Source organism: Pseudochaenichthys georgianus, unplaced genomic scaffold, assembly GCF_902827115.2.
Source record: "Pseudochaenichthys georgianus unplaced genomic scaffold, fPseGeo1.2 scaffold_1018_arrow_ctg1, whole genome shotgun sequence".
In the NCBI taxonomy this organism is placed as follows: Eukaryota; Metazoa; Chordata; class Actinopteri; order Perciformes; family Channichthyidae; genus Pseudochaenichthys; species Pseudochaenichthys georgianus.
This window is the reverse complement of record NW_027261992.1, coordinates 23933-50856: the sequence shown is the minus strand read 5'-3', so window position 1 is coordinate 50856 and position 26924 is coordinate 23933. Positions and strand designations below refer to the sequence as shown.

The following is a 26924-nucleotide window of genomic DNA, read 5'->3' as shown; positions in this document are numbered from 1 at the left end:
TTTCCTTTTTTCTGTTATGTATTGCACATTTCTTTCACACACATGTGACAGGCGTGACGAGGGCTGACTGAATATCGTCTCAGTCGACCGACAGTCGTGCTCGCCTCGATGGGGACCAGCAACCTGTTGAGCCACCTGACCAGCGGACGAGCCTTTTCACTTTAAATGACAATCTATTCATATAATGCAGGGGTTCTCAAAGTGCGGCCCGCGGGCCAATGGCGGCCCTCTGAAATGTTTCTGGCGGCCCGCGATAGTTAATGTGACGCGCTGAAATGCATGTGTTATATTTGAATCCTCCATGGTCGTATCTAATAAGAATTAGAATGGAATGTAAGAATGGTGAAAACTGCGCCCCCTGGGTTGTCATTCCTAAATTATGAATGACAGCTTGTGGAAAGTTTGCCATGCTACTGGTTGCATGGCAACTAGGCATCTCGCGAGTTGCGGTAATTGGTTAGTACAATAAAGAAAGGATTTGTTTTGGAATGATGTTGTGTTCCGTTTTTTCTTGGACGGCCCTCAATCCAATATTGGGAACCTCCATTGGCCCTCACTCATCAACGCTTTGAGAACCCCTGATCTAATGTATTCTTATGAATGAATTTAACGTTCATTCTGTTGCTCAATTCTCACCGTAATTCAGGGTATAGTGAATAACTGTTCATAAAGTTTCACAGTACTCTTATTCAAGTGATAGTGGAGATTTATTTTTTTTAAACTTAGTTTTTATTATTTTCAGGAAAAACAATACAAACCAAACCCAAGAATGATCTGTACATAATGTACCGACGGTCAGGGTTCGCTGTGACTGAGTGAAGGGTCTTGGAGGCAGTCCACTTGAACAGTTTATTTTCAAATTCTGGTAGCTTCATTCTGAGCCCATGGGTGAGTCTTTCCATATGGAGTATTTCTCCAACCACTTCCAACCAGTCCTTGGCTGCAGGGGGTTCCTCCTGCAGCCAAGGACTGGTGATTGCGTTTCCGTTGAGGCTATCAGTATACGCACAAGATCGTGGTCTCCGTATTGGACAATGCTCCTTGTGAGGTTTCCTAAATAAAGTACTTCAAAAGTGTTCGGGACCTCAAATCCGCTTGAGCACAGTCCATACTTCATCCCAGTATCCCTTCATTTTCGCACATTCCCAAAAAACACGTGCACGTCCAACATTCCTCTCCCACACAGTCTCCAGCATGCCTCCTGAGTACGTGCGTATTTACTTTTAGTCCTGGGAGGAATGAAAAATCGGATTATATTCTTCCAACAGAACTCTTTCCACCTCCCTGAGCTGGTGGTGGTTTGCTGTGCAGCACATATATTAAACCAGTCTTCATCGGACAACAGTACCTCGCTCTCTGTCATCCATGTATCTGGAACATGCAGTGTAGAAGTGTTCCTGTTCATGACTAGACCTCGGTACAGCGCTGACATCCCTTTACAAGAGACACTGTTCTATGCTTTACACCATGTTATAACCACTCTGTTCATTTCGTGCTGCCGGTGGGGTTTATCTTCTTAACTTAAATACATCCTGGTTATTCAAATTGAACTCCTCTTTAAGTTTTTGAAAGCTTTTGATTTGACCCCTCTCAATTATAGTGCTGATTGCTGTAATGCCCTTGTCTGACCACTGTCTATGTGTTGTATCGAAAATTCCAGGCTTAAACTCCGAGTCATAAGTCAACCAACTGAGAACTTTGATCTCTCTCTCCAAGTTGCATTTTCTATCCACTGTAAACCAGGTTTCAAGAGTGAATGTAGTGATCGGGTCTACGTAGCAATTCCTCCTTCCTTTTGAACATAGTTCTGTTGGCAGTCATGCTTGGGATATGGTAGTCGTAGTAATATTCTTGAGGATTCGGTCGAGCCATCCCTCCTTTATCTTTAGGTGCTTGGAGGGTTGCTGTATTTTATCCTCGGTTTCTTTCCCGCCCAAATGAACCTTGAGATTCTTTCGTCCCATTCTATGAATTGTGAGTGGGGTGTTTCTACAGGTAAAGATTGTAACATATATAACATTATTGGATGTATATTCATTTTAATAATTTCTAAGTCTAGAGTGAAAACTGACCATCTTTCCATCTCTCTGGATTTCCTGATTTAAAGTCTTATAGTTCGCTTCATTTAGTGTCGTTAGGTCACTTGTTGTATTCACACCTAAATAGTGTCTTGCCTTTGCGCGCCACCGGAGTCTGTATGCGTGTTGAATAGGAAGGGATGGGGTATACTTGATAGCCATCACCTGGGTTTTTCCTACCTTGAGCTTATAGCCCGAGAGATGGCCGTATGAATCAAGTAGCTTCATAAGTTGTGGAAGGCTGCGTCAGCTGGATCAATATGTCGTCAGCATATAGTCCTATTTTGTGTTCTGTGCCTTTAATCACTACCCCCTCTATTCCTCATCTTGTCTAATTGCTTGAGCTAAGGGCTCAATAAAGATTGCAAATAGAGTAGGGGACAGGCAGCACCCCTGCCGGGTAGATCGTTCTAGCTTAAACCAATTTGTAAGGTTGCCATGTATTTGTATTCTTGCCATAGGACCTTGATAAAGTGATTTCATGCAGTTGATCGATTCTTTGCTAAAGCCAAATGCTTCTAGACAGAGATAGAGAAACTTCCAGCTGACGCTGTCAAATGCTTTTTCTGCGTCCAGCCTGAGGATTAATGCACTCTCCCCCCTTCCTCTTTACTTCTTGAATTACATGTAATGTTCTTCTTATATTATCATGTGTTTGACCAACACATCCTCACTCCCAGGTCGGCCTATGTTGACGTGATGTCAAGTCCCCTGTCGGCTTTTGTATTTTTCCCCTTCGATTCGGAGAAACAAATATTTTTTCGGAGTAAAGGATGGCAGAAGACACTACACTACCCAGAATCCCCAGCTATCGTTTGGACTACACCATGTGCTCTGTTGACAAACCCCGTGATAGTCCTCAAGCTCTGTGATTGGAGAGTGTGCTCCGAGGATTACCGAGCCTCGAACAGCACTTGAAATGGGATGGAACCACGGCAGACTGTTCAAAACTGGATTTGAACGGGTCCACCGCGTCCCCCCTCCCCCACCCCGTCCCCAGAACTACACATGCTGGCTATTCTGTTTCGCAACATGTTCTATGGCACGTCTCTGCTGGGAGTTGTAGTTTTAAAAGACGTTTTCGTATTTCCCATAATAAGAAGTTGCCAGTATTAAACTGTGTACATCCCTGGAGGTTTAGGGGACAGGAAACACTCACATTTAAAACATATAATTAATAAATGGGTGAAAATTGCTCGTGCCCATTATGGGCAGCACAAACGAATGCCGTGCTTCCATGAGCGTCCATAGAAGCATATGAACATCCCGGAAAGCTGAAAATGGACGCTAAGGGCCCCCCCCTTGCATTGGAAAAAGCCGACAGGGGACTTGACATAACGTCAACATAGGCCGACCTGGGAGTGAGGATGTGTTGTTTGACGTCCCTTGATAAATCCTGATTGATCTTCGTCTATCAGTTCTGTCATGAAACTCTCGATTCTCTTAGAGATCATTCTTGTGAAGATCTTATAATCACAATTCCGTATTGATATTGGCCTATAATGTTCGCAGAATTCTTTGTCCCTTCCCTCTTTAGAGATAACAGTGATTATGGCCTCTTTCCATGGGGGGGGGGGTTATCCCCTTCTTTATAGTTTCGTTGAATGATGCTAGTAACAACGGAATAAGTTCCTTTGTACACATGTTGTACCATTCGGAGGGGTACCCGTCACTTCCTGGTGCCTTATTCTTTTTTAAATAAAGTTCTTTTCCTGTGATATCCGAATTCATGATATGATGTTGTTCCCTCCCTATTGCTGGCAGGTCTAGAGAGTCGAAACATGAGTATAGCTTGTTGCAGTAGTTTTTGAATATCTTGTCTGGTTCAGATTCCAAGTGTTAGTCTTGGGGTCCCTGATTTTGTGGATTGCATTCTGCTGCTGTTCTTCCCTTATTCGTCTGGCTAACCGTTTTGATGCTCGTAATACGTTTGTTTCACAAATCTCAATTTCATTTCTACCTCATTCTCTAATATCTCATTCATTGTTTTCCTTATTTCTTTAATTTGATTGAGTAGTTCTGGGTCATTAGAGTTGTCATGTTGCTGCTCTAAAGTTCTCAATTCTCCAATCTTATTTTGAGCCTCGTTTTCTTCAGGTATACCGTTCTTGAGATTAGCTCCCCACGCATGACTGCTTCTAACGCATCCCAGACGATGGCTGGGCCGACCTCCCATTATCATTCTCTTCTTGTTCATTTGCTTTTTGACCCCCTCAACACATTCTGGATCGTTCAAGATACCTACATTAAGTCGCCAATGTGTCTGTCTTGTCTGCTTATTTAAGTTCAGCGTCAGGTATAAAGATCTGTGGTCTGATTGCTCTGAGTCGGTCCCCTGCATTAATGAGCAAGTACTCTATTCTTGTATAGACTAAATGGGGAGTGAGTAGAAAGTGTAATCCTTTTCGAGTGGATGTGGTTCTCTCCAAATGTCTACTATTCCCAATTCTGCCAATGCAGTACGTATATATTTGGACAATTTAGTTTTACTACTTTTCCTAGAGCGAGTTGAATCCAGGTTGTGATTCATTGTAATGTTAAAACCTCTTGGTTTTATAAACCGTTTGTAATTACTTCTTCATCCATTTCTGGATCTCTGCAGGTTTTTAAAAAATCCCTAAACCCCTTTTGGGGCTGGTCCCTCCCCTCTCCCTCTGCGGATCTAAGGTCCGGTAGAGGGGGATGGGGCACAGAGTCCAGGCGGGGGAGTGCGTCTGACAAAGAGATGGGTTGTTGTGCTCTCTATCTCTGGTTCTTATCCTACATGTTCACCTGGACTAGAGGGGAAGCGTTCTTGGCAGCCTTTCAGCTGTTTCTCACTATATTCGTGACTATTCTAGGAGAGTGTTGACGGTGACTCGTTGGGCCTTTCCTCCTGCACTTGTTTGTTCCCCAGTTCCTTCCTTTAACTGAATATAGGAGAGGGCACTCAGGCCTCTCTACTTCCTTCTTTTGACTAGTTTAGTTTCTCACCCCCTTTCCCTTGAACTCATTTACACGGGAGAGTGCATTTACGTAGTCACGTTGTGCCTCTCGGCGTATACTTTGACTGTCTGTCTCTTTGGAGAGTGCTAATACGTTGGATATGTTGGGCCTTCTCACTGATGTCCCTCTTCACCAGTATCCCATGTCCCTTCTTCATAATGTCCTCCCTATTCTACGGGGAAGCATGATGGTGCCTTTTCATTTCGGTTTCTGGCTTTGTGTTTCTTCACCTCTTACTCGTTTAATGTTTAGGAGAGTGCATCACGTAGTCACGTTGTGCCTCTCTTCCTGTTTCTGGCTGTTCTCTTCATCCCCGTGTTTCTCTGAGAAGAGAAGAAATACTATTCTAAAAAGGAGCTGACACGTGGCGTCTCTGCACTTGTACACTTGAGGGGTCAGAGATCATATGGTGAGGGATTCCATGAGCGGTATGCGCCGGCCTGTGCCTTTACCTCGGACTTCTGGTAGAACTGCTCGGTCTTGATAGATTGAGTGGGGAAGTTCAGGAGATCTTTCTAGAACATATTAATATACCTTCCGATTCCTGGGCGATAAGCTCAAATAGATTCCTATGAAAATCTGTTTTGCTTTCAGGAGGGGCGTCGACATGAACTAATGTGGTCGTCTTCTATTCTCCCCTTCACAAGTATCTCCCTTCTTCATCTCCTATTTCCTTAAGAATGGATACTCCTCGCCTACTACCACCTTTATAGGAACTGTAAAATGTATTTTTAAATCCCATCTCTTTAAGTTGTTCGTGCTCTTGCTCTGTAAGATGTGTTTCTCGTAGGTAGTTAACCTGTGTTTTTTCCTGTTTTAGTTTAGCTATAACCTTGGCCCTTTTTACTGGATTGTTTAACCCGTTCACATTAAGCGACACCATTTTCAGATCTTTAAATATCATCTTGACCCTTCTTTGAGCTTACCTTTATCCTTCTGACACTATTAAAAACACAAAAAACGAATGAAACATCATCACACAACTGAACCCAAAAAAGAGAAGACCTCCAAACATGGGGCAATAGTCCATTCCCCAAATCCCTGTTGGAGGGTGGAGGGGGAGTCCTCATCGTTGACGGGGGCCCCTCCCTAGACCTGTACCTCCGCTGTGAGGTTCCATAATGTCTAGACATGTCCAACTCAGAACACTCGACCTCTCCCAGTCGTTGTCTATTACTTTGTAGTGATTTTAAGAAACCTGTATGTAATCCTACACATCCCATTCAGGACTCTTAATGTTATCGCAGGTATTTAAGTTCAGTGAATCCAAACAAGTCTCCCTTGAGACATCGTTATGTTTCCCGTGATGTTCCGCCCTTCTTCCAGTAAAACCTTTTAGGACTTCCACTGATAGCTTTGCAGCTTTTCTCTTGCGCGGTCAGCTGTGCCGGAGTCGGGGCCGCGCCCTCTGCCCGCCACTCGTTTCCACTCCATGGGTCCTCGCGCCCACGCCGGTTCCGTATCCTCGCCGGGCACGTCCACCGTGTGTCCTCTTTCCTTCATGTCCTGCGCGGCTTCCCTGGCATTATCATAGGTCTTCACTCCTGTGTTCCAGTGGATCTGTATTTTTGTGAGCGGCGTCTGGAAACGGATTCCCTTTTCCTACAGCATTCTTTTAATGCCTGAAAATGCACGTCGCTTCTGGGCCACGGCTGTAGGATAGTCGTGGTCGAAAAATATTTGTTTGCCCCCTGCGTGTATCTTTTTCTGCCAAGCCTTCTTTAAAACCATCTCTTTTATTTCGAATTGGAGGAAATTCACCACGATGGATCTGGGAGTCGAGCCTTGGCTCGGTGCTCTGTGAGCGCGCTGGATCTGGAGCCGAGTTTCTTCGGGTATTTCGAGTTCGGTTTTCAGAAGTGACTCCATGTATTTGGCTGTGGAGCTCCCCTCCGTGCCCTGGGGTAAGCAAACACTCGGATGTTGTTTCTCCTCGATCTCCCCTCGAGATCAGTCAATATTCCTTGCATCACCTCCGTCTTCCACTCTTCCACATCTGATATGCAGTGATGTACCTGAACGCATTCAATGAACGATCGTTCATGAACGAGTTCATATTTTGGGCGAACGTGAACTGAACGTACTGTATTTCCGCTAGATGAACGTAATTGAGAACACGTTCATTCTCAGCGCTGTATAACGGCGTTCAAAAGTGCGTTCATTCTCAGCGCTGTATAACGGCGTTCAAAAGTGCGTTCATTCTCAGCACTGTATTATAACGGCGTTCAAAAGTGCGTTCATTCTCAGCACTGTATTATAACGGCGTTCAAAAGTGTGCCAGATTTCATATGCCTTTCAGCCGAAAACCCAGTTAAAACACACCATAAACAGGCTTCAAAATAATGCGGAAAACCCAATCTGGCAACAGCAAGCTGCCTGTGACGCGTACGCGCCTGTCACCCCTGGCTGTCGCACTAAAATATAAATATACTAAATATATCAGACTCCTCACAACAAACAATGTGGAACCGCGGAACCGGCGAGCATTGAATGAATGAATGAATTAGTATGAAGCCGAGAGCAGCTGCAGCAGCACTCGCTCAGTCAGACTATACGGCGTCGGCGTATGAGCATTTAAAAGAGTTTTACGTTAAAGTCAGTACTGACTCAGACGGAAAGAATCTAACGTTTGCCTGTAAACTGTGTCCGCCCGGTTTTAAAAAGCAAGTCCGTACATCGACGACGTCGACAGAAAACCTTAAACGGCACATTGAGAATAAGCACGCGACTAGCCTTTCACAGTACAGTATGTGCGAGTGGCGAATAAAAAAGAGCCAAAACAGATCCACTACCACCCAAATCCCATTAACATCGTACAGGAGACAAATAATAGCTCGCAGCAACGTATTGAAAAAATAACTATAAACTATAAATTAGTTCATTTTTGAAACCATGAACTTTAGTTCAACATTTTGAATTATGAACTATGAACTGAACTAGTTCATTTTCAAATGTGTGAACTGTGAACTGAACTAGTTCATGTAGAAAGTGAACTTTCCCAACACTGCTGATATGCGCTTTTGCGCCTCGGGTATGCTCACCCGTTGCGCCTGCAGCCCTTTGTTGTTCTGTCCTCCCTCAGCTCCTTCTTTATTTCGTCTTTGAATGTGGATAATTCGTGTCGTAGTTCGAGTTTAAGGTCTTTCATTTATTTGCTAATGGCGGCAAAGCCTGCCCGCAGTGCATCTGAGCCGTCGTGTTCGCTAGCCTCGTGCTCGCTAGCCTCGTGTTCGCTAGCCTCGTGTTCGCTAGCCTCGTGCTCGCTAGCCTCGTGTTCGCTAGCCTCGTGCTCGCTAGCCTCGTGCTCGGGGGTTTCATCCATTGTAGGTTGATTTTTCACTTTGCCTGGTCCTTTCCGATTTGTACTGTTCCTCCGTGTTTTTACCCCACTCATTCCTTACTTTAAACGTTGAGTTATTTGCATTTAGTGGGATAATTTGCCCGACCTGGGAGAGCCTCTCAACCACACAACCAGTCTCTCCGCCATCTTGTGGAAGTGATAGTGGAGATTTTGATAAGAGTGTGACCGTTGTCAGGGTTCAGAAGTAAAGCCTTTTTACTGAAGTGAGTTTTTAAATGCAGGATGTTTACTTGCCGAATGTCTATTTCTATTTGACTGAATATAATCCCTGTATGTTCACCTTCCTCTGATCAGCCTGGTTATGAAACAAGGGGAGGAGCTGCAGACAGGTGAGGGCGTCAAAGTGAACGTATGAAGTCAGACTGCCAGACGCCATTTTACACCTGGACAGAGAGGAGGAGGGCAACGGGGTGAGTGTTCACACCAGGTTCTGCTTTTAAACACATTCATCATTTACTGGTGTACTCTATGTAGGAAACAAAATCATCGATACAAAGTGTGTCTCCAGTGTTACTGGTTTATCTCTCAGATGGAGAAGATGAGTGGTTTAAAAGATGAGGAAGAGGACAGATCTCCAGTCTCCAGCTGCCTGTCTCTGAAGAGTGAGCGGTCTAAAGGAACACTTCCAGACTTCATTAACGATCCTGGACCCTCGGACACAGAGTAAGAGTCCGTTTCTACTATAGACTTTACTTTATAAGGCGGCTGTGGCTCAGTGGATAGAGTGCTGGACTTCGAATCAGGGGGTAGCAAGTTTGAGTCCCACTGCAGTCAGCATGTGTCCCTGAGACACTTCACCTCAAATTGCTCCGGCGGCGATTGTCCACAGTACTGAATGTACGTCGCTTTGGATAAAAGCGTCTAACAAACGGCAGGTAATGTAATAACTTTACATACACAGTCTATCTTAGAGTACAGTAGAGTAGTTTGATTGAACTCTTGCTCTTTGGCATCATCAGCAATAGTAAATAATTTACTAGGGAAATCGTTATCCAACTCAACGTGATGGACTTTGTGTTGGGTTAAGGTAATAAAATACAAACATGTAAAACTTTCACAAAGGAATTGTAACGACAGCATCCCACAAACACGAACCAAAAAACAAAGCTCAGAACAAGTCTAAAAATATTTCATTGGTTAAACAGACAGTGAAAAAGCTGCTCTTTGAATGAACTAATGATGTGTGTAAAACATGTGTTGTTTCCACAGACAGAGAGCAGAGTCTCCATTCTCCAGCTGTCTGTCTCTGAAGAGTGACCAGTCTAAAGGCTCTCCTCTATACTTCAGTGATGAACCTGGACCCTCAGACACAGAGTAAGAGTCTTTTCTACTCTAAACTGACCTGAAGAGGATTCAGTGATTATGTTACCTGATTATCTAATCTGTTCTTTAATAACTACATGAGTGCAGTTCAGGAATAATCACAGTTTTTTACAGCAAAGAAACACATTTGAAGTCAGTAAAGAAGCAAAGCAGATTACAGTAAAAGTAAAGTACAGTTAAAACGCAGTAGACTACAGTAAAGAAACGCAGTAACCGTTATTCAAAGATATTTCACTTCGGGCCCGCCGGTACCTTGCAACTGCCTCAGGACTCCCCCAGGATAACATATCCAGGAAGGCCTCCTTCTTCAGTCGGACGGCTTCCCTGACCACCGGTGTCCAGCAGGAGGTTCAAGGGTTACCTTGAGGCACCTAAGACCTTGAGACCACAGCTCCCCGCCGCGGCTTCCGCAATAGAGGCTTTGAACACCGCCAACTCTGGTTCAATGTCCCCAGCCTCCACAGGGATGCCTGAAAATGTGTGCCGGAGGTGTGAGTTGAAGGCCTCTGGACTTGGGCCTCCTCCAGACGTTCCCAGTCCACCCGCACTACACATTTGGGCTTACCAGGTCTATCCAGAAGCTTCCCCCGCCACTCGACCCAACTCACCACCAGATGGTGATCAGTTGACAACTCTGCCCCTCTCTTTACCCGAGTGTCCAAAACATACGGCCTCAGGTCCGATAATACGATAACAAAATCGATCATGGACCTTCTGCCTAGGGTGCTCTGGTACCACGTACACTTATGTTCGAACATGGTGTTTGTTATGGCCATTCAATGACTAGCACAGAAGTCCAGTAACAAACCACCACTCCGGTTCAGATCAGGGGGGCCGTTCCTCCCAATCACACCCCTCCAAGTGTCCCCATCATTGCCCACCTGGCATTGAAGTCTCCCAGCTAGACTATGGAGTCCCCTTCAGGAGCCCCATACAGGACTCTTTTCAGGGATCAAGGCCGAATACTCTGAACTGCTGTTGGGTGCATAAGCACACACAACAGTCAGAGTTTTCCCCCCCATAACCCGCAGGCGTAGGGAGGCAACCCTTTCGTCCACTGGGGTAAACTCCAACAAAGCAGCACCCAACCGGGGACTTGTGAGTATCCCCGCACCCGCCCGGCGCCTCACACCTTGGGCAACTCAGGAGAAAAATAGAGTCCAACCCCTATCCAGAAGGAAGGTTCCAGAGCCTGTGCGTAGAGGTGAGCCCAACCAGATCCAACTGGTAATGCTCCACCTCCCACACAAGCTCCAGCTCCTTCCCCCCCAGAGAGGTGAAGGAGCCGAAAAATAGTTTTATAAAAACAAATTATTTATAAAAAATATTTCGTCCAACAAAATCTTCATATTTACCTATTCAGGTCCAGGGTTTCTGCCTGACCCCACTGGGCCAAAACGACTTTTTAAAATATATTTTTAACATGTTTATTTGTGATAGTAGTAAACTGATTGCGGATTCATGGAGAGGGAACCATGCGAAGGGAGAAGGAGCAAGGAAAAGACACCATCAAACAGAGGAGGAAGGAAGGCTACCCAGCCCTGAATGAAGAGAACAATCCAAGCTGTACATAGTAAGGATGGGACGCTGTTGACCTCAACTAGAAGGGTCTCGGGGCGTTGGAAGGAACTCCTGAACCCGACATGTAGAGGCAGAGCTGGAGGATGACGGTGGGTAATCTCCCAGGACAAGGTCACTAATATAAAGAACTCCAAGGTGGGATTGAAGAGATCCGTCTAGAAATATGAATGGCTCTGGGTGTTGAGAGACTTTCATGGTTGACACGTCTCATCAACATTACCTGGAAGTCGGGGGCAGTACCTAAGGAGTGGCAGGACGGGGTGGCGGTTCCCCCTTTCAAAAAGGGGGATCATGCTGAGGGTCGGTGCCAACTATAGAGGCATCATATTACTCAGCTTCCACGGGATAGTTCACTCAAAGGTACTCGAAAGGAGGGTCAGGCCGATTGTCGAACCTCAGATTGAGGAGGAACAATGCGGATTCCGTCCTGGTCGTGGAACGACGGACCAACTTTTTAGTCTCACAAGGATTCTGGAAGGGGCCTGGGTGTACGCTGATCCCGTCTACATGTGTTTTGTGGATTTGGAGAAGGTGTGTGGCCGGGTTCCCAGGAAGATACTGTGGGAGGTGCTGCGGGAGTATGGGGTGAGGGGGTCTCTAATGGGGGCCATCCAATCTCTGTACTCCCAAAGTGAGAGCTGTTTTGAGGTCCCCGGCAGTAAGTTGGACTTATTTCCTTGGAGGGTTGGCCACCACCAGCGCTGCGCTCTGTCACCAATCCTGTTTGTGATATTCATACCCAGGATCTCAAGGCGTAGTCGTGGGGAGGGGGGTCTGCAGTTCATTGAGCCAAGGATTGCATCACGATGATGTGGTTCTGATGGCGTTAACGGTCTGCGACCTTCAGCTCTCACTGGATCGGTTTGCAGACTAGTGTGAAGCTACTGGGATGAAGACCAGCACCTTTAAATCTGAGGCCATGGTTCTTAGCAGGAAACCGATGGACTGTCTACTCCGAGTAGGGAATGAGTGGGAACTTTGACAAGGTTAAAGCGAAAGCAAGGAGGCAAAGCTCTCCATCTACCGGTCCATCTTCATCCTACCCTCACCTATGGTCAGAAAGGGAGGTTATGATCGAATGAAGGATATTGTTAATATAAGCTGCCAACATAGGTTTTCTCACGAGGGTGGAAGGCATTTCCCTTAGGTATAAGGAGAGGTCAGTCATGGGGAGGGACCCACGCTGGCCTGGGAGTGCCTTTGAAACCCCCATTCATAAAGGCCTTTTGTTGTATCAAACTAGAGCGATTGGTGAAATCCTCCACCAGTAATGTAAACTGTCATAAAAATTGTGTTTATCTCCACAGAGAGAAGAGGAATCATCCTGTTCCTGTGGAGGAGCAGCTGTCCAGCTGTGCTCTGTGTCAGGACGTCCTGACGGATCCAGTCTCTACCAGCTGTGGACACTGGTTCTGCAGACAGTGCATCACCTCATACTGGGAGCAGCGACCTCCATCAGGAGACTCCTCCTGTCCCCGGTGTGGAGATGGATTCAGAATTATACAAAGTAATTCTCAACCTCTGTCTGTTGGTGTTTTCATTTCTGAGAAATAATTGATCCTGATAATTGTTTTGTGATTTTGAACCACTTGCATTAATCTATTCGTGTTCCTCTCTTCCAGCAGAACGTGGTCTGCAGGAGGTTCTCGATGAACATCGGCTCAGACTGAGGAGGAGATGTGAACGTGTGACTGAAGGAACTGATAAAAGTGAAAACCTCCTCAACAGCATCTACACTGAGCTCTACATCACACAAGGCCAGAGTGAAGAGGTTAATACCCAACACGAGGTGAGGCAGCTGGAGACGGCTTCCAAGAAGAAGCCCCTCCATGACACTCCAATCAAGTGCCAGGACATCTTTAAAGCCTCACCTGACCAGCAGACTCCCATCAGAGCGGTCCTGACCAACGGAGTGGCTGGAGTTGGAAAGACCTTCTCGGTGCAGAAGTTCACTCTGGACTGGGCCGAGGGTTTGGGAAACCAGGATGTGAGTCTGGTGATCCCGCTCTCCTTCAGGGAGCTGAACCTGATCAAAGGAGAGCAGTACAGTCTTCTCCGGCTGCTCCATGTCTTCCATCCGACCTTACAGAAGGTCACAGCAGAGCAGCTGGCTGTCTGCAAAGTGCTGCTCATCTTTGACGGCCTGGATGAAAGCAGACTTTCTCTGGACTTCAGAAACAGTGAGGTTGTGTCTGATGTCTCACAGCCGTCCTCAGTGAACGTGCTGCTGACAAACCTCATCAGGGGGAAGCTGCTTCCCTCGGCTCTCATCTGGATAACTTCCAGACCTGCAGCGGCCAATCAGATCCCTCCTGAGTGTGTGGACAGGGTCACAGAAGTACGAGGCTTCACTGACGCCCAGAAGGAGGAGTACTTCAGGAGGAGATGGAGTGATGAAGACCTGTCCAGCAGAATCATCTCTCACATCAAGAGCTCCAGGAGCCTCCACATCATGTGTCTGATCCCAGTCTTCTGCTGGATCACTGCTGCAGTTCTGGACCACATGTTGACTACAGACCAGAGAGGAGATCTGCCCCAGACCCTCACTGACATGTACTCACACTTCCTGCTGGTCCAGACCAAGAGGAAGAAGCAGAAGTATGAAGAGGGACATGAGACGAGTCCACAGCAGCTGACGAAGGCTGACAGGGAGGTTCTTCTGAAGCTGGGGAGGCTGGCGTTTGAACATCTGGAGAAAGGACATATCATGTTCTACCAAGAAGACCTGCAGCGCTGTGGCCTTGATGCCACCGAGGCCTTGGTGCACTCAGGACTTTGTACAGAGATCTTCAAAAGAGAGAGTGTGATCTTCCAGAAAACCGTCTACTGCTTTGTTCATCTGAGCGTGCAGGAGTTTCTGGCTGCAGTCTACGTGTTGCACTGTTACACCAGCAGAGACACAGCGGTACTGAAGGACTTCCTGAAGAGAGATCAGGAGTACCCATCCCTGGATGTCTTCCTGAAGAGAGCCATGCAGAAATCCCTGAGAAGTAGAAATGGTCACCTGGACCTGTTTGTCCGCTTTCTCCACGGCCTCTCTCTGGAGTCCAACCAGAGTCTCTTAGGAGGCCTGCTGGGTCGCACAGACAAACGTCCAGATATTATCCAGAGACTATTCAGAGGCCAGCTGGGTCGCACAGACAACCGTCCGGAAATCATCCAAAAAGCCATCAAGAACCTGAAGGAGATGAGCAGTGATGAAATCTCTCCGGACAGGAGCATCAACATCTTCCACTGCCTGACAGAGATGAAGGACCACTCAGTACATCAGGAGATCACAGAGTTCCTGAAGTCAGGGAACAGATCAGAGAAGGAACTCTCTGAGATCCACTGCTCTGCTCTGGCCCACATGCTGCAGATGTCAGAGGAGGTTCTGGATGAGTTGGACCTGAAGAAGTACAACACATCAGAGGAGGGACGACTGAGACTGATTCCAGCTGTGAGGAACTTCAGAAAGGCCAAGTATGTCCACATTAATTCACTTCATAAATGAGTGTAGATCAGCAGTTTACTTCTTTAATAAATTGAATGTTATTTTGTTTATTACTATTTAAATGTTGCCGTTTTTTATTTTCTTCATATTGCTTTTGGTTATGTCATCAAATGGAGCACTTAAGAGGTTTTGGTTGGGGTTTTATCAAAGCAGCATTTGATCACAAACAGTATTTTACAGTTACAGTGAATGCATTTAAGTTATTATAACAGTATTGTAGTTTCGTCATCATTATACCCGATCTGTTTTACCACAATGCTCAAGAGTTTAAAGTAAGATCTGTCAGGCTGAAAATGAACATAAACAACTCAATAATATATTAAGTGGACTAACAGTGAATGTTAATCAGAACCTGGTGGGTCTAATGTTTTCATCAAATGCATGAAGTTAATATGATGTTACATATTTTTGTAAATAACTCACTGTTATATCTGTCATGACAGTTTTACTGGCTTTGGACTCTCAGAGATCAGCTGTGCTGCTCTGGCCTCAGCTCTGAAGTCTGACCCCTCCCATCTGAGAGATCTGGACCTGAGTGAGAACGTTCTGCAGGATTCAGGAGTGAAGCTGCTGAGTTCTGGACTAAAGAGTCCAAACTGCAGACTGCAGTCTCTCAGGTCAGTTCACTGACTGAACTTCATAGAGTATAGAAGAAGAGAAGAAGGAACCCTTAATCGAACCACAGAGGGGACATTTACATTCTGCATTCGACCCATCCCAGTGTTAGGAGCAGTAGGCTGCCATAATGCACTGCACCCGGGGAGCAGTGTAGGGAATGGTGCCTTGCTCAGGGACACCTCGGTAGCACTAGGTATTTTGGGTAATTGAACCGGTGACATTCCAGTTCTTAAACCAAGTATAGACTTCGCCAGCACCGCCCATATAGTTAAACCTTGGATTATCATGGAACTACATCTTTCTTCTCTCTGACATCTAAACCTTCTTCAGCTCTGAAGAGGTTATTAAACCTTGAAACTTACATCATATTTTCTTTATTCAGACTGAAGAGCTGCAGGTTGTCAAAGATCAGCTGTGTTGCTCTGGTCTCAGCTCTGAAGTCCAACCCCTCCCATATGAGGGATCTGGACCTGAGTTACAACGATCTGCAGGATTCAGGAGTGGAGCTGCTGAGAGATCTTCTGGAGAGTCCAGACTGCAGACTGCAGACTCTCAGGTCAGTTCTCCATCTCTAGAGTTGTGTTGACTCTGAGCTGCAGACATCAGGCTGATATTACTGTGATCCACACTGAGTATCTTAATGCTAAAGTCTGCTTTCTTGTTCTGTGGTTTATTTCACTGACTGTGGCAGAGCCATGCTGCTACCTGTTAAGCCCCGAGCCTGTTTTTCAGGCTTCAGGCTCGAAAATGACATTCCCAGAACAAATTACTATAACTTCACTTCTAAAAGGAGTACATTAATAATCTTTTTTCTCAAAGCAAGGATAAACCTGTGAGTTGGATGAAGAAAAGTCAGAATCAATATATCATTGTTTTATTGTAAAGTAAATTCAGATTGAACATAGTAAAAAAAATGAAATTGTAGTGTCCGTCCAAAAATAAAACATTACTTAAAGTGAAAACCACCCTTGAATGATGGGATAGTAGACTAAAAGCTTTAGGAATCCAAACTATACCATATAATAAGTACCCCAAGATTCAGAGACGTGCACACATAGACTCTAGGTAGTGCTTGAGCACCTGCCCGTTTTGCCCTCTGGACAGCAATGTGCCCTTTTGAAAGTTCGTTTTTTACAGTTTTTTTTTTTTTTTTTTTACAGTGTACTGTATGTGGCTCATGGTAACATCGATCAATTCTGGATTAAAAGCTTCTAATATATACAACAATGCCCCGCGGCACTCCCGTACGTGCCCTGGCTGCAGCCCCTCCCTTCCCTGCTCTCAACGTGAACGCGCAGCGCGCAGAGCTGACAGTCAGTCACTCAGTCAGACAGGCCACGGCGGGTGTGTGGTGCAGCAACACGATTAAAAGTGCCCTAGTGACGACCAAGTAAGTAACCACCAGGTAACAAATACAACGAGTGTATTGTTTAATCCCCTAAATCAGATGCCAAACTAAACTATACCGGGTTCGTACGGTCATTGAAGACCTGGAAAAGTCATGGAAATTCAAAATGCAAATTCCAGGCCCTGGAAAAGTTATGGAAAACAATATTTTTCAGTAAAAGTCCTGCATTCAAAATGTTCCTCAAGTGAAAGTAGAAAAGTATTATACAAATACTAAGAGGCCTGAAAATACATTTTCAAAATGCTCAACAGTGCTGCCAAAATTATAAACTGACTGCTACACAATTAAAATGAATGCTTTTATATATTTCTATGAGATGTGACTCTTTGGCGTTTCTGTTATTACCTGCTGCTTTAGTTGTTCTGACTGCTAACATCCTGTTATTCCTCATTTTAAAGCCGATATTCCGTGGGGTCGGGGGGCTCGGATCCTTGTCACCTTTTTCATACCTGATGAGTTTGCATCCCTGACTACAGTTGCTTGAGCGTGTAGAAGCTAGTAAGCCTACTATTTGATTTGTTTTAGATAGGCATCTGCATCAGACAGCATATGGTTATTGAAATAAATATATATGCAATTACGACATACAAGATGTGCCTTTAATAAATCTCACACTAGCAGGCTGCCCTGGTGGCAGCCGGCGGTTCCACCAGGGGCGTCAATCCCGGGGGGGGGGGGGTTTCGTCCCCCCCTAGCTTCAGATTGGACCCCCCTAAATCATTTAGAATAATAAAAATAAATGTTAAAATAATTAATTTTTTGATAATAAATCAGTAAAATCAGGCAAAAATAAGAATTAAATAACCTAACCCTAACCTAACCCTAACACCGAAATAAAGTAACCAAAAACCGAAAAGAAACTAACAAAATCCGCCATTATCCGGCACATTTTTGCGCACAATTTCGGAGCGCACAATTTCGGAGCGCACAATTTCGGAGCGCACAATTTTGGCGCGACCGCCACAACGACTCAGAGGGTGCCCTTTTTTTTCCTCTTGAGCACCTGCCCCTATAAATGTCTGTGCACGTCACTGCCAAGATTGATGCAAAACAAGTGAGAGAGGTTTAGCAACCATTAGAGTATTCGTTATTCTCGCGTCCCAGGAGAGAAGCTTAGGATAAATGAGACCAATAGAGTCTTTCGCATCAGGTTCAAATGGGTACTTTAATTAAAATGGCGCGGTAATGTTACACGCATTACCGCGCCATTGATGGTTCAGAGAGAGAGAGGGAAGCTGCAGCTCCCTCTCACAGTCACGACCGTGCAGAAGAGACTCCACAAAGCTCTGTCACCTGACTATATATCTCATTTTGGCTCCTCCTCTTCAGTGGCGGCTGTGGTGACCATGGGTGCGGGAAGGGGGGGGGTGCTGAGGGCGCTGCAGCACCCCCTAGCGGCAGGCAGGCGGTGCAGTGCTCCCCTGTCTGAATTATTATTTGACGGCTATTGCTGCTCCCGCTGTGCATAATCTGTGTAATATGTAGCCACTAAATTCCACATTGTCGGTGGAAACATTTGAAATGTAGCATTTAAGTGTTTCTCAGTTACAAGGTTGTTGTTTTAATAAATCAGACACTGATGGTGCAGCGCTGTACTGTACCTCTTTATATAGGCATTTTCCCCCTAACAAATAGTTTTTGCGCTGATCAGGGGGTACTTGGCGGAATATTTTTTTCATTATGGAAAAAAGTTTGAGAACCACTGAACTAAACAACCGGACTGGTCCGCTAAAATAGGCGGTCTCGGACGACTTGCAAATGAACTCTGGAGCGGTTCATCCCTGGGGTGAACGCAGTCCGCACCAAAACATAGGAAGACATCCACGTTCTTGTGACGCATACATACTACTACTACAATCTTTAGCAAAAGAGTGAAGCAGAATTAAGTGTTGGACAGTGTCGTGTAAAGTAAAAAAGCTCTGTCAACTATACATAAAAGTCAGAGCCACCTGTCGTCGGTGAAACCTCCTCCTTACTGCTGAACGTCTCTCATTATATGTGTTAGAGTCTGTTGATCTCCAGATTAACAGCAGCAGCATGAGAATGACCTGCCGATGCTCCATGGCGGAGGCTCCGGTAGAAATTGCCGGGATTTGCGTTTGTAGGCCCTTAATGTCTGACCAATGGTTGAACAGCATTTCCGTGCACATGACTTGTGTTTAAAGTTTATACTCTGTTTGAGTTTTTCCGTGTGAACGCAAACCGAACCTTCTGAAAAATTAAACAATGTAACAAGTCGTCTGGTGTGCACCAGAGAAGCGACTATAAGCGTGAATGCGACCTTAACCTGTTAAGCCCGAGAGACCCCGGTACCGGGACACTGCGGCAACATCTTGCAGGAAACAGTGTCTGAGGGCATGTTCATTTAATAAACTATTTTATATTTTTATATATATTATATATCCATGTAACGGGAAGAAATTCATCTAACTGATCATTTAAAAAAAATATTTTTTTAAAAACCCACAATGCTAACGCTGAGCCTCTGAATTAGCAACGAGCGAAAAATGCTAACAGATGACTGCACCGAGATTCACTCACAAAACCTTATTATTTATCTTTGCTGCACATCCAACCCATCGTTTCACATCGTGAGGAGACACAGAATCGAAGGGAACATACATGATCACTCAATGTTTCGAACTCTCGGAGATAATAACAAGAACACACATCAACACATATGGCGCTAGGTAGCTAAAAACGCTAACATGGCTCACCTGTGTGGTAGTCTGGTCAAAAGTGGTCTTCAATGGCATTAAACGATAAAAACGCTGCTGAAGTTAATCCTTAGGTTAATCCATGTGTCTGTGTCCCTTTGAATGATTTCTGATAATCCATGAGCAATAAACCTGCTTTTCCGTTTCTAGAATTCAGACCTAGAGACAGCTTCACTCTGGTGCAAAACCTTTTCGTTTTAGCATGTGTGTGAGTGGGGAAATTCCCCCTCCCCATTTCCACCCAGATCACCTCAGAGGTGGAGTTTGTTTTGCTAAACCTCTCTAAAAAGGTCAAACATCACTTGTTTTGCATCAGTCTTGATACAGGGTACTTATTATATGTTGTGCTTTTGATTCCTAAAGCTTTTAGTCTACCTTACCATCATCCAAGGGTAGTTTTCACTATAAGTAAAAAATAATATTTGGACGGACACTATAATTTACAGTTCTTTACTGTGTTCAATCTGAATTTACTTTAAAATAAAAAACATCTATATTGATTCTGACTGTTCTGCATCAAACTCACAGGATTATCATTACTTTGAGAACAAAGATTATTAATGTAACCCTTTTAGAAGATATGGTCATTTGTTCTGGGAATGTCAAATCGAGCCTGAGACCTCAAAAACAGGCTCAGGGCTAAACTGGTTAAACACCTGAAATTCATCTTACAGTCTCCATCATGTTTTTATTTTAATTATAGAAAAGACAAATTAATAAATGTTTCAATCAAACAATAAAGATTATATTCAGTATGTTCCTTTTCCAAACATTTTATGAAGCTCCATGATGCTGATACTGACTGAATAGTTTAAACTTACATCATGTTTTCTTTATTCAGTCTGAGGAAATGCTGGTTGTCAGAGATCAGCTGTGCTTCTCTGGTCTCAGCTCTGAAGTCCAGCCCCTCCCATCTGAGAGACCTGGACCTGGGTGACAACCATCTGAAGGGTTCAGGAGTGAAGCTGCTGAGTGATCTTCTGGAGAGTCCAGACTGCAGACTGGAGACTCTCAGGTCAGTTCACTTACTGTAGTTCATTGTATTTTTTATTTATAATTGTCTAAGAATTAGCCTGAGAACAAAGAAGTTTAAAAACATTTGTATTCTGTTTTTCCAAATGGTTGAGTATTTATCAGAATAACAAAGAGAGGGTGAATGTGTGACGGACAGTGTTTAAGCTTCCACAGACTCACACTGTGCTCCATGAGTCGGTGAAGATGCTCTCAGTACTGATGAGCTGTGAAGGAGATGAATGAGTTGTTAAAGATCTGATGAGAGAGAAAAACTGCTGCAGAGTTTGAGCTCGGATTATCATGGATCTATACAGTGGCGGCTGGTGGAAAACATTTTAGGTGGGGCTGTAGAAATGGTGACCAAACACCCTTACAGGATGCTCTAATAAGTAAAGCGAACGCACCCGCAAGGACACCTGGATCCTATTGGTTGAGGGATTTTGACAGGGTTGTTGCACAAAAGATCCGAGCGCGCACAGAAGAAATCTGAGAGCAGACATTTCACGAGCGCACAGAGACAGCCTGAGTGCGAGGAGAAGGTTTTAAGCTGGAACACAGGAAATATGTAAGCAGCAATATATCTGAGTGCAAGCGTATAGTTTGGGGGGGGGGGGGGGACAAATTGAGGCTTAAAAATATGAGAAGACTGATCAATACCTCCATAATCTTCAGTGTGGTTAGCTATGCATCTTCCAAAACTTCCAAACACCGTATCCTGGACATACAGTAGTTTCCACAGTATAAACTGTGCAACAGTACAGTAGGCCCACACAAACTGCAGAACACCAGGGCTTTGGGAACACTCAAAATTACTTAAAATGATTTAATTCCCATTTAACCTGTTAAGGGCTTTCCCCCCCGTTTTTTTTCTCACTAAACTGTGTCTCGGGGCTTCTTAAAATGTAATAAACTATTCATGTGTCCTGCTCATTTAACGGGAAGAAACTCAGCTACCTGACGATATGAACCATGTTTACCGAAACAAAACACAAGTCTCACAAGAAGTGTCTAAATGAGCCCTCAGCGGAAAAATGAGCCCTAAGCGGGAAAATGCTAACGCACTCTAGGTATAAATCGATCTATATACTTATCGGATATGCACAAACAAGCTTAGCTAACAAGCTGAGATTCCACAGATTCTAGAAATATAAGTTTCATCACTGAGCGATCAGAACTCGCGACAGGGGAAGCAAATACAGACATCACACGACGTAGCTTTAGGGAGCCAACACGGAGCTATGTTCACCTTTTGCTGTCATTCTGATCAAAAACGAGAAACGCGGCTGAAGGTTAATCCATAGCTTAATCCAATGTGTCTGTCACTTTGAAAAAGTATTGATAATCCATAATTCCATTTTTATGTCAAAAACGGAGTTTTCCTATTAGCTGCTAATGACAGCTTCCTGTTTTGTCTCCTTGGATACGAGTCTAAACAACTCACAGACTGCACCGGGCGCTGACGTAGGCGCCCTGTGACCATCAGATTTGACGACGCTGATTGGCTGAAATTATGTTTCTAAGGACAGAGGGTCTGAGGACAGAGGGTGTCGTTTTTCTCATACTGATACTCTGAACAATCTGTGCTGTTGTATTTGCTGTAAAGTGTCTCTACTGTAGGCTATTTTTATTATATGTACAGCACTTTGGCTCGACCAAAAATCGTTTATAAATGTGCTATATAAATGAAACTTCATTTGATTTGATGTTTTGGCGGCATAGTTTAAAGATATCAACAGTTGGCTTCTGCTGCACTTGCTGCACACTCGTCTGAGCGCTGTGCATACCAATGATATAATATTTACCTTGTTTATTAAAAATAAAAATAAAGTAAATATTTTTTTAATTTTTTTTTTTTTTTATGTGGGAAGAGGGGGGGCGCCGCCCCTAGCACCCCTATGGGCTGGCCGCCACTGGATCTATATCTTTCTTGACTCTGACATCCAAACCTTCTTCAGCTCTGAACAGATTATTAAACCTTGAAACTTACATCATGTTTTCTTTATTCAGACTGAGGGGCTGCTGGTTGTCAGAGATCAGCTGTGCTGCTCTGGTCTCTGCTCTGAAGTCCAACCCCTCCCATCTGAGACATCTGGACCTGAGTGACAACAATCTGCAGGATTCAGGAGTGAAGCTGCTGAGAGATCTTCTGGAGAGTCCAGACTGCAGACTGCAGACTCTCAGGTCAGTTCTCCTTCTTTTACTTCTGTGCGGAGATTAAGAGAGTTGTGTTGACTCTGAGCTGCAGACTCCAGGCTGATATCACTCTGATCCACACTGAGTATCTTAATGCTAAAGTCTACTTTCTTCTTCTCTTGTTTAGTTCACTGACTGTGGCAGAGCCATGTTGATCTATACATTTAAATATAACAAGAACAAACCTTCACTGCATAATTCACTCTGAACCTCTTAAACACCTGAAATTCATCTTATATTCTCCATCATGTTCCAGGGCTCGACAGTAACGGTTGCCAGGTTGCCATTGGCAACCATTCAGAAGAAATGTCAACCACTTCTTGGCCTTTGTTTGCCATCAGTGGCAACCAGTGTTTAACATAAAGAAATAAGGACAGCAAACAGCAAAATGTGCACCCCAAAATAGATACATGTTAATTATTTGTTGTATTAAGAGTGATATTTAATTATTGTTGTGACCAGTCGGAACCTGATACTTAAGTTGCACGTGCATTGGTGTGATTACGGAGCCAGAAATCCATGCGCGTTTACTCACGTACTCGTGTGTTTGTTTTACAAAAAATGGCAAAGCAAATTAAGTTGTTTGACTGTGGGGTAAAAAGTTCGGCCAACCCGTCAACATCTCAAACGAATGTTCAAAGTGATTCAACTGATAAAGCGCAAGATGAACCCAAACGAAAGCAAAGAGGAAATGTGTAAAGTCTTGGGAGGCGAAATATGTGCATTCTGCTCCGTTGTCCATTCACTTCCAGTAAAAGTTCCTTCAAAATAAGAGTCCCGACCTTATTACTATCAAAATAAAAGTGCAAAGCGAAACTTTATCATAGGAAAATATTGGCATACAAATATAATCACTTCTATAAAAAGGTAACACATTTTAAATATAGTTAGACATATTAAAGGTTATTTAAAGCATTAATAATGCATATCTAATTCTTATCTGTGAATGGTTTTCATTTATTTAACATTATAAATGTATTAGTCTGGCCAATCCAAGACTTCAATGCTGAAGGGCCTGTGGATCTATGGTGGGGGTCAGCACAGAGGTCAAGACTTCGAAGCTGAAGGGCCAGTGGATCTATGGTGGGGGGCAGCACAGAGGTCAAGACTTCAATGCTGAAGGGCCAGTGGATCTATGGTGGGGGTCAGCACAGAGGTCAAGACTTCAATGCTGAAGGGCCAGTGGATCTATGGTGGGGGGCAGCACAGAGGTCAAGACTTCAATGCTGAAGGGCCAGTGGATCTATGGTGGGGGTCAGCACAGAGGTCAAGACTTCAATGCTGAAGGGCCAGTGGATCTGTGGTGGGGGTCAGCACAGAGGTCAAGAAACCAACATTTGAAAGGGAGACAATGGATGACCAAGAAACTAGTGACTTGCTCAAGTCATTTGTGAGGGATCTGTGAAGAACATGACCACAGCTGCACTACTGGTATTTAGTATACCAGCAATTGAGGGTGGACAAGTTTCCTACCACTTAGGTTTCAAATAATTGTGTTAATTACTTATTGTAAAGCATTTGAACATTCTTTTGTGTCACATATTCATTATTAAGTTGATGTATAACTGCATAGTATCTTAATTATTTAAAATATAAGGTGACTAAAAATGGCAACTGTATTTTCAGTTTTGGCAACCAAAAGCTGATGCCTGGTTGCCTGGCAACCACTTTTAAAAGTTAGCGTTGAGCCCTGTGTTCTTAATAATTTATATAAAAGACAAACTTGTGAATGTTTCTATTAAAACTATCAAATAATAAAGGTTATATTCAGTATTTGCCTTTTCCAACATTTCCATGAAGCTCCATGATGCTGATACTGACTGAATAGTTTAAACTAACATCATGTTCTCTTTATTCAGTCTGAGGGGTTGCAAGTTGTCAGGGATCAGCTGTTCTGCTCTGATCTCAGCTCTGACGTCCAACCCCTCCCATCTGAGAGATCTGGACCTGAGTCAGAACTACATGCAGGGTTCAGGAGTGAAGCTGCTGAGAGATCTTCTGGAGAGTCCAGACTGCAGACTGGAGACTCTCAGGTCAGTGAGGGGTCGACTCTCTGCTGCTTCAGCAGTTCTGTGTTGGGGAGTTGATGTGTTCTCACACTGAACCTCCAGTTCTTCCTTCCAGACGTAGCCTAGCTTAGCACAACTCATCATCCTACCAAGCAATCACTACAGGTTTTTTTATTATTTTATCTCTTACATCCACAAACATTATAATGTGAGTTTACAATGCAACATATTTTAGTAGGTAAGCAACTTTTTAATGGATATACAGGATTTTACAGAGGAGTGAATCTGCTTGGTTCTCCTGTCATGTGTTTTGTTTCTAGACCAATGAGCAGTTATTTCCTGTTAGCTGAGAGCTGTGGCAGTCAGTCGTAGTGTTTGCAGAGAAGATATGATGGGATGTAAAGCATGAGATCAGTCAGGACTCGGAAGCTGACTCAAAGAAAGGGTTGTGTTCATCTCTACAGGGTCAATGACCAGACGATCAGAGCCAAGCAACAGAAGAGATGTGAGTATTGAAACCATATCCTCCATTCATCAAGATATTCTACATTAAAGTTTCATCTTAAAACGAAAAATGCTTTTGAAATCTTGTTTCAGCTCTCTTCAATCTTTTTAGCTGCCAATGTTTCTCTCTGTTCATATTTTATTAATCTTTCTCTGTCCCTTCTTCCCTCTGATGTCTACTGTTCTGTGTATTGTTAGAGAGATGGAGACATGTGGGGTTCCTCAAGGCTCCATCCTGGGGCCTCTTCTCTTCAACATCTACATGCTACCACTGGCTCAGATAATGAAAAACAACAAAATAAATTACATTTAAAATAAACGTGCCTTGCCTAGAGACCCAATTGAGTGAAGTGGGACATTTGGTGCAATTTGGCCCGATGGCGTTTTGTCCTGTAACTTTTGAACTTTATGCACAGATATAGTTTAGACGAATATATCCATATACGTAAACCTTGATTTCTTGCCATTTTTAATTCTTCCAAATCTGTATTTTTGCTACCCCTTCCAAAAATGTTGTTCCATCATCACCAAATTTGGAACAGACCATCTCTAGAGTAAGCTGGAAGTAAGACAATGTTTAAAACTGTTAATGTTCTATGCTTGTAATTATTGTGATAATATAAATGCACTTTATCATCTTTTTTCAATAACTGTTGTTGTTTTTCTTTGACGTTTCCACACAGTTTTTCTAAAGACTAAGGTGCTTACTTTTTGAAGTTGTATTAACCTGGTAACCTTCTGCTTGTTGCTGGAAATATAAGTGTGTGTGTGTGTGTGTGTGTGTGTGTGTGTGTGTGTGTGTGTGTGTGTGTGTGTGTGTGTGTGTGTGTGTGTGTGTGTGTGTGTGTGTGTGTGTGTGTGTGTGTGTGTGTGGGGTTAAGAGGGTCCTGCTCTCTGTCAGTTCTACAGCAGCCGTCGGCCTTAATCTGGAATCTGCTTTCAGCTTTTGTTTGGGTGAAATGTAAACAGATGTTGACACTGAGGTGTAAACACAACGAGGCTGGGGGTCGTGTGCGTGCGTGTGTGCGTGTGTATGTGTGTGTGGATGTACTGCAGCCATTTTCCTTCAAAACTGACAGCACCACTATATAAAGAAACTTCACATTTACTCACACACGTTTACCTGGCAGCTACTGGGCCAGTGTGGAAAGAGTAAAGGCATTCTATTTAAAATGATCATATTATATTTGTCCTCAAGAGTTAGATTTGTAATTGATCCAATCATCCATCACTGCTTGTAATAAAAATCTTATCGCATCACTTCACATCAAGAAGGATAGCTCCGCCATCGGCTGTGGTGGAGAGCTGGAAATATACTGAATATGAAAAACCCTCTGTCGCTAAATCCTCATATCAGACAACAAAAACTCCCAAAGAAACCCCAAAGTTAACGGGAGATCCTCGGGGGGAGCAAGCAGACGTACAATAGGTGTCATCAAATGAAAAAGGTAATACATTGAAAACATTGAAAGTCCAAATGATTGAAAAGATCATGCATCTATATAAGAAGAAGAAGAAGAAGAAGAAGGATGTATTTTTTTTCGAGTGTTTCTCGTCATGAACATCCGAGGCAGACAAAGCTCACCTCACTTTCCTATTTCTAAAATTCAAGGGTTTTTATTATCATATGCAGCTAAATG

General features: G+C 44.0%; 1 protein-coding gene across 2 annotated transcripts; it reads left to right on the top strand.

The window, feature by feature from the left end:
- Window positions 1-8748: 8748 nt before the first annotated feature.
- On the top strand, window positions 8749-25934 carry LOC117440518 (protein NLRC3-like). Of its 2 annotated transcripts, none has more exons than XM_034076756.2 (12): window positions 8749-8834; window positions 8933-9087; window positions 9634-9738; window positions 12636-12835; window positions 12954-14790; window positions 15265-15438; window positions 15822-15995; window positions 20406-20579; window positions 22586-22759; window positions 24631-24804; window positions 25245-25285; window positions 25483-25934. In XM_034076756.2, coding segments are annotated over exons 2-12 (3189 nt in total). In that variant the 5' UTR covers window positions 8749-8834; window positions 8933-8953; the 3' UTR covers window positions 25485-25934. The 2 variants fall into 2 exon arrangements, with proteins under 2 accessions (XP_033932647.1, XP_033932645.1); XM_034076754.2 differs by having other exon boundaries at window positions 12951-14790.
- The last annotated feature ends 990 nt before the right edge of the window (window positions 25935-26924 follow it).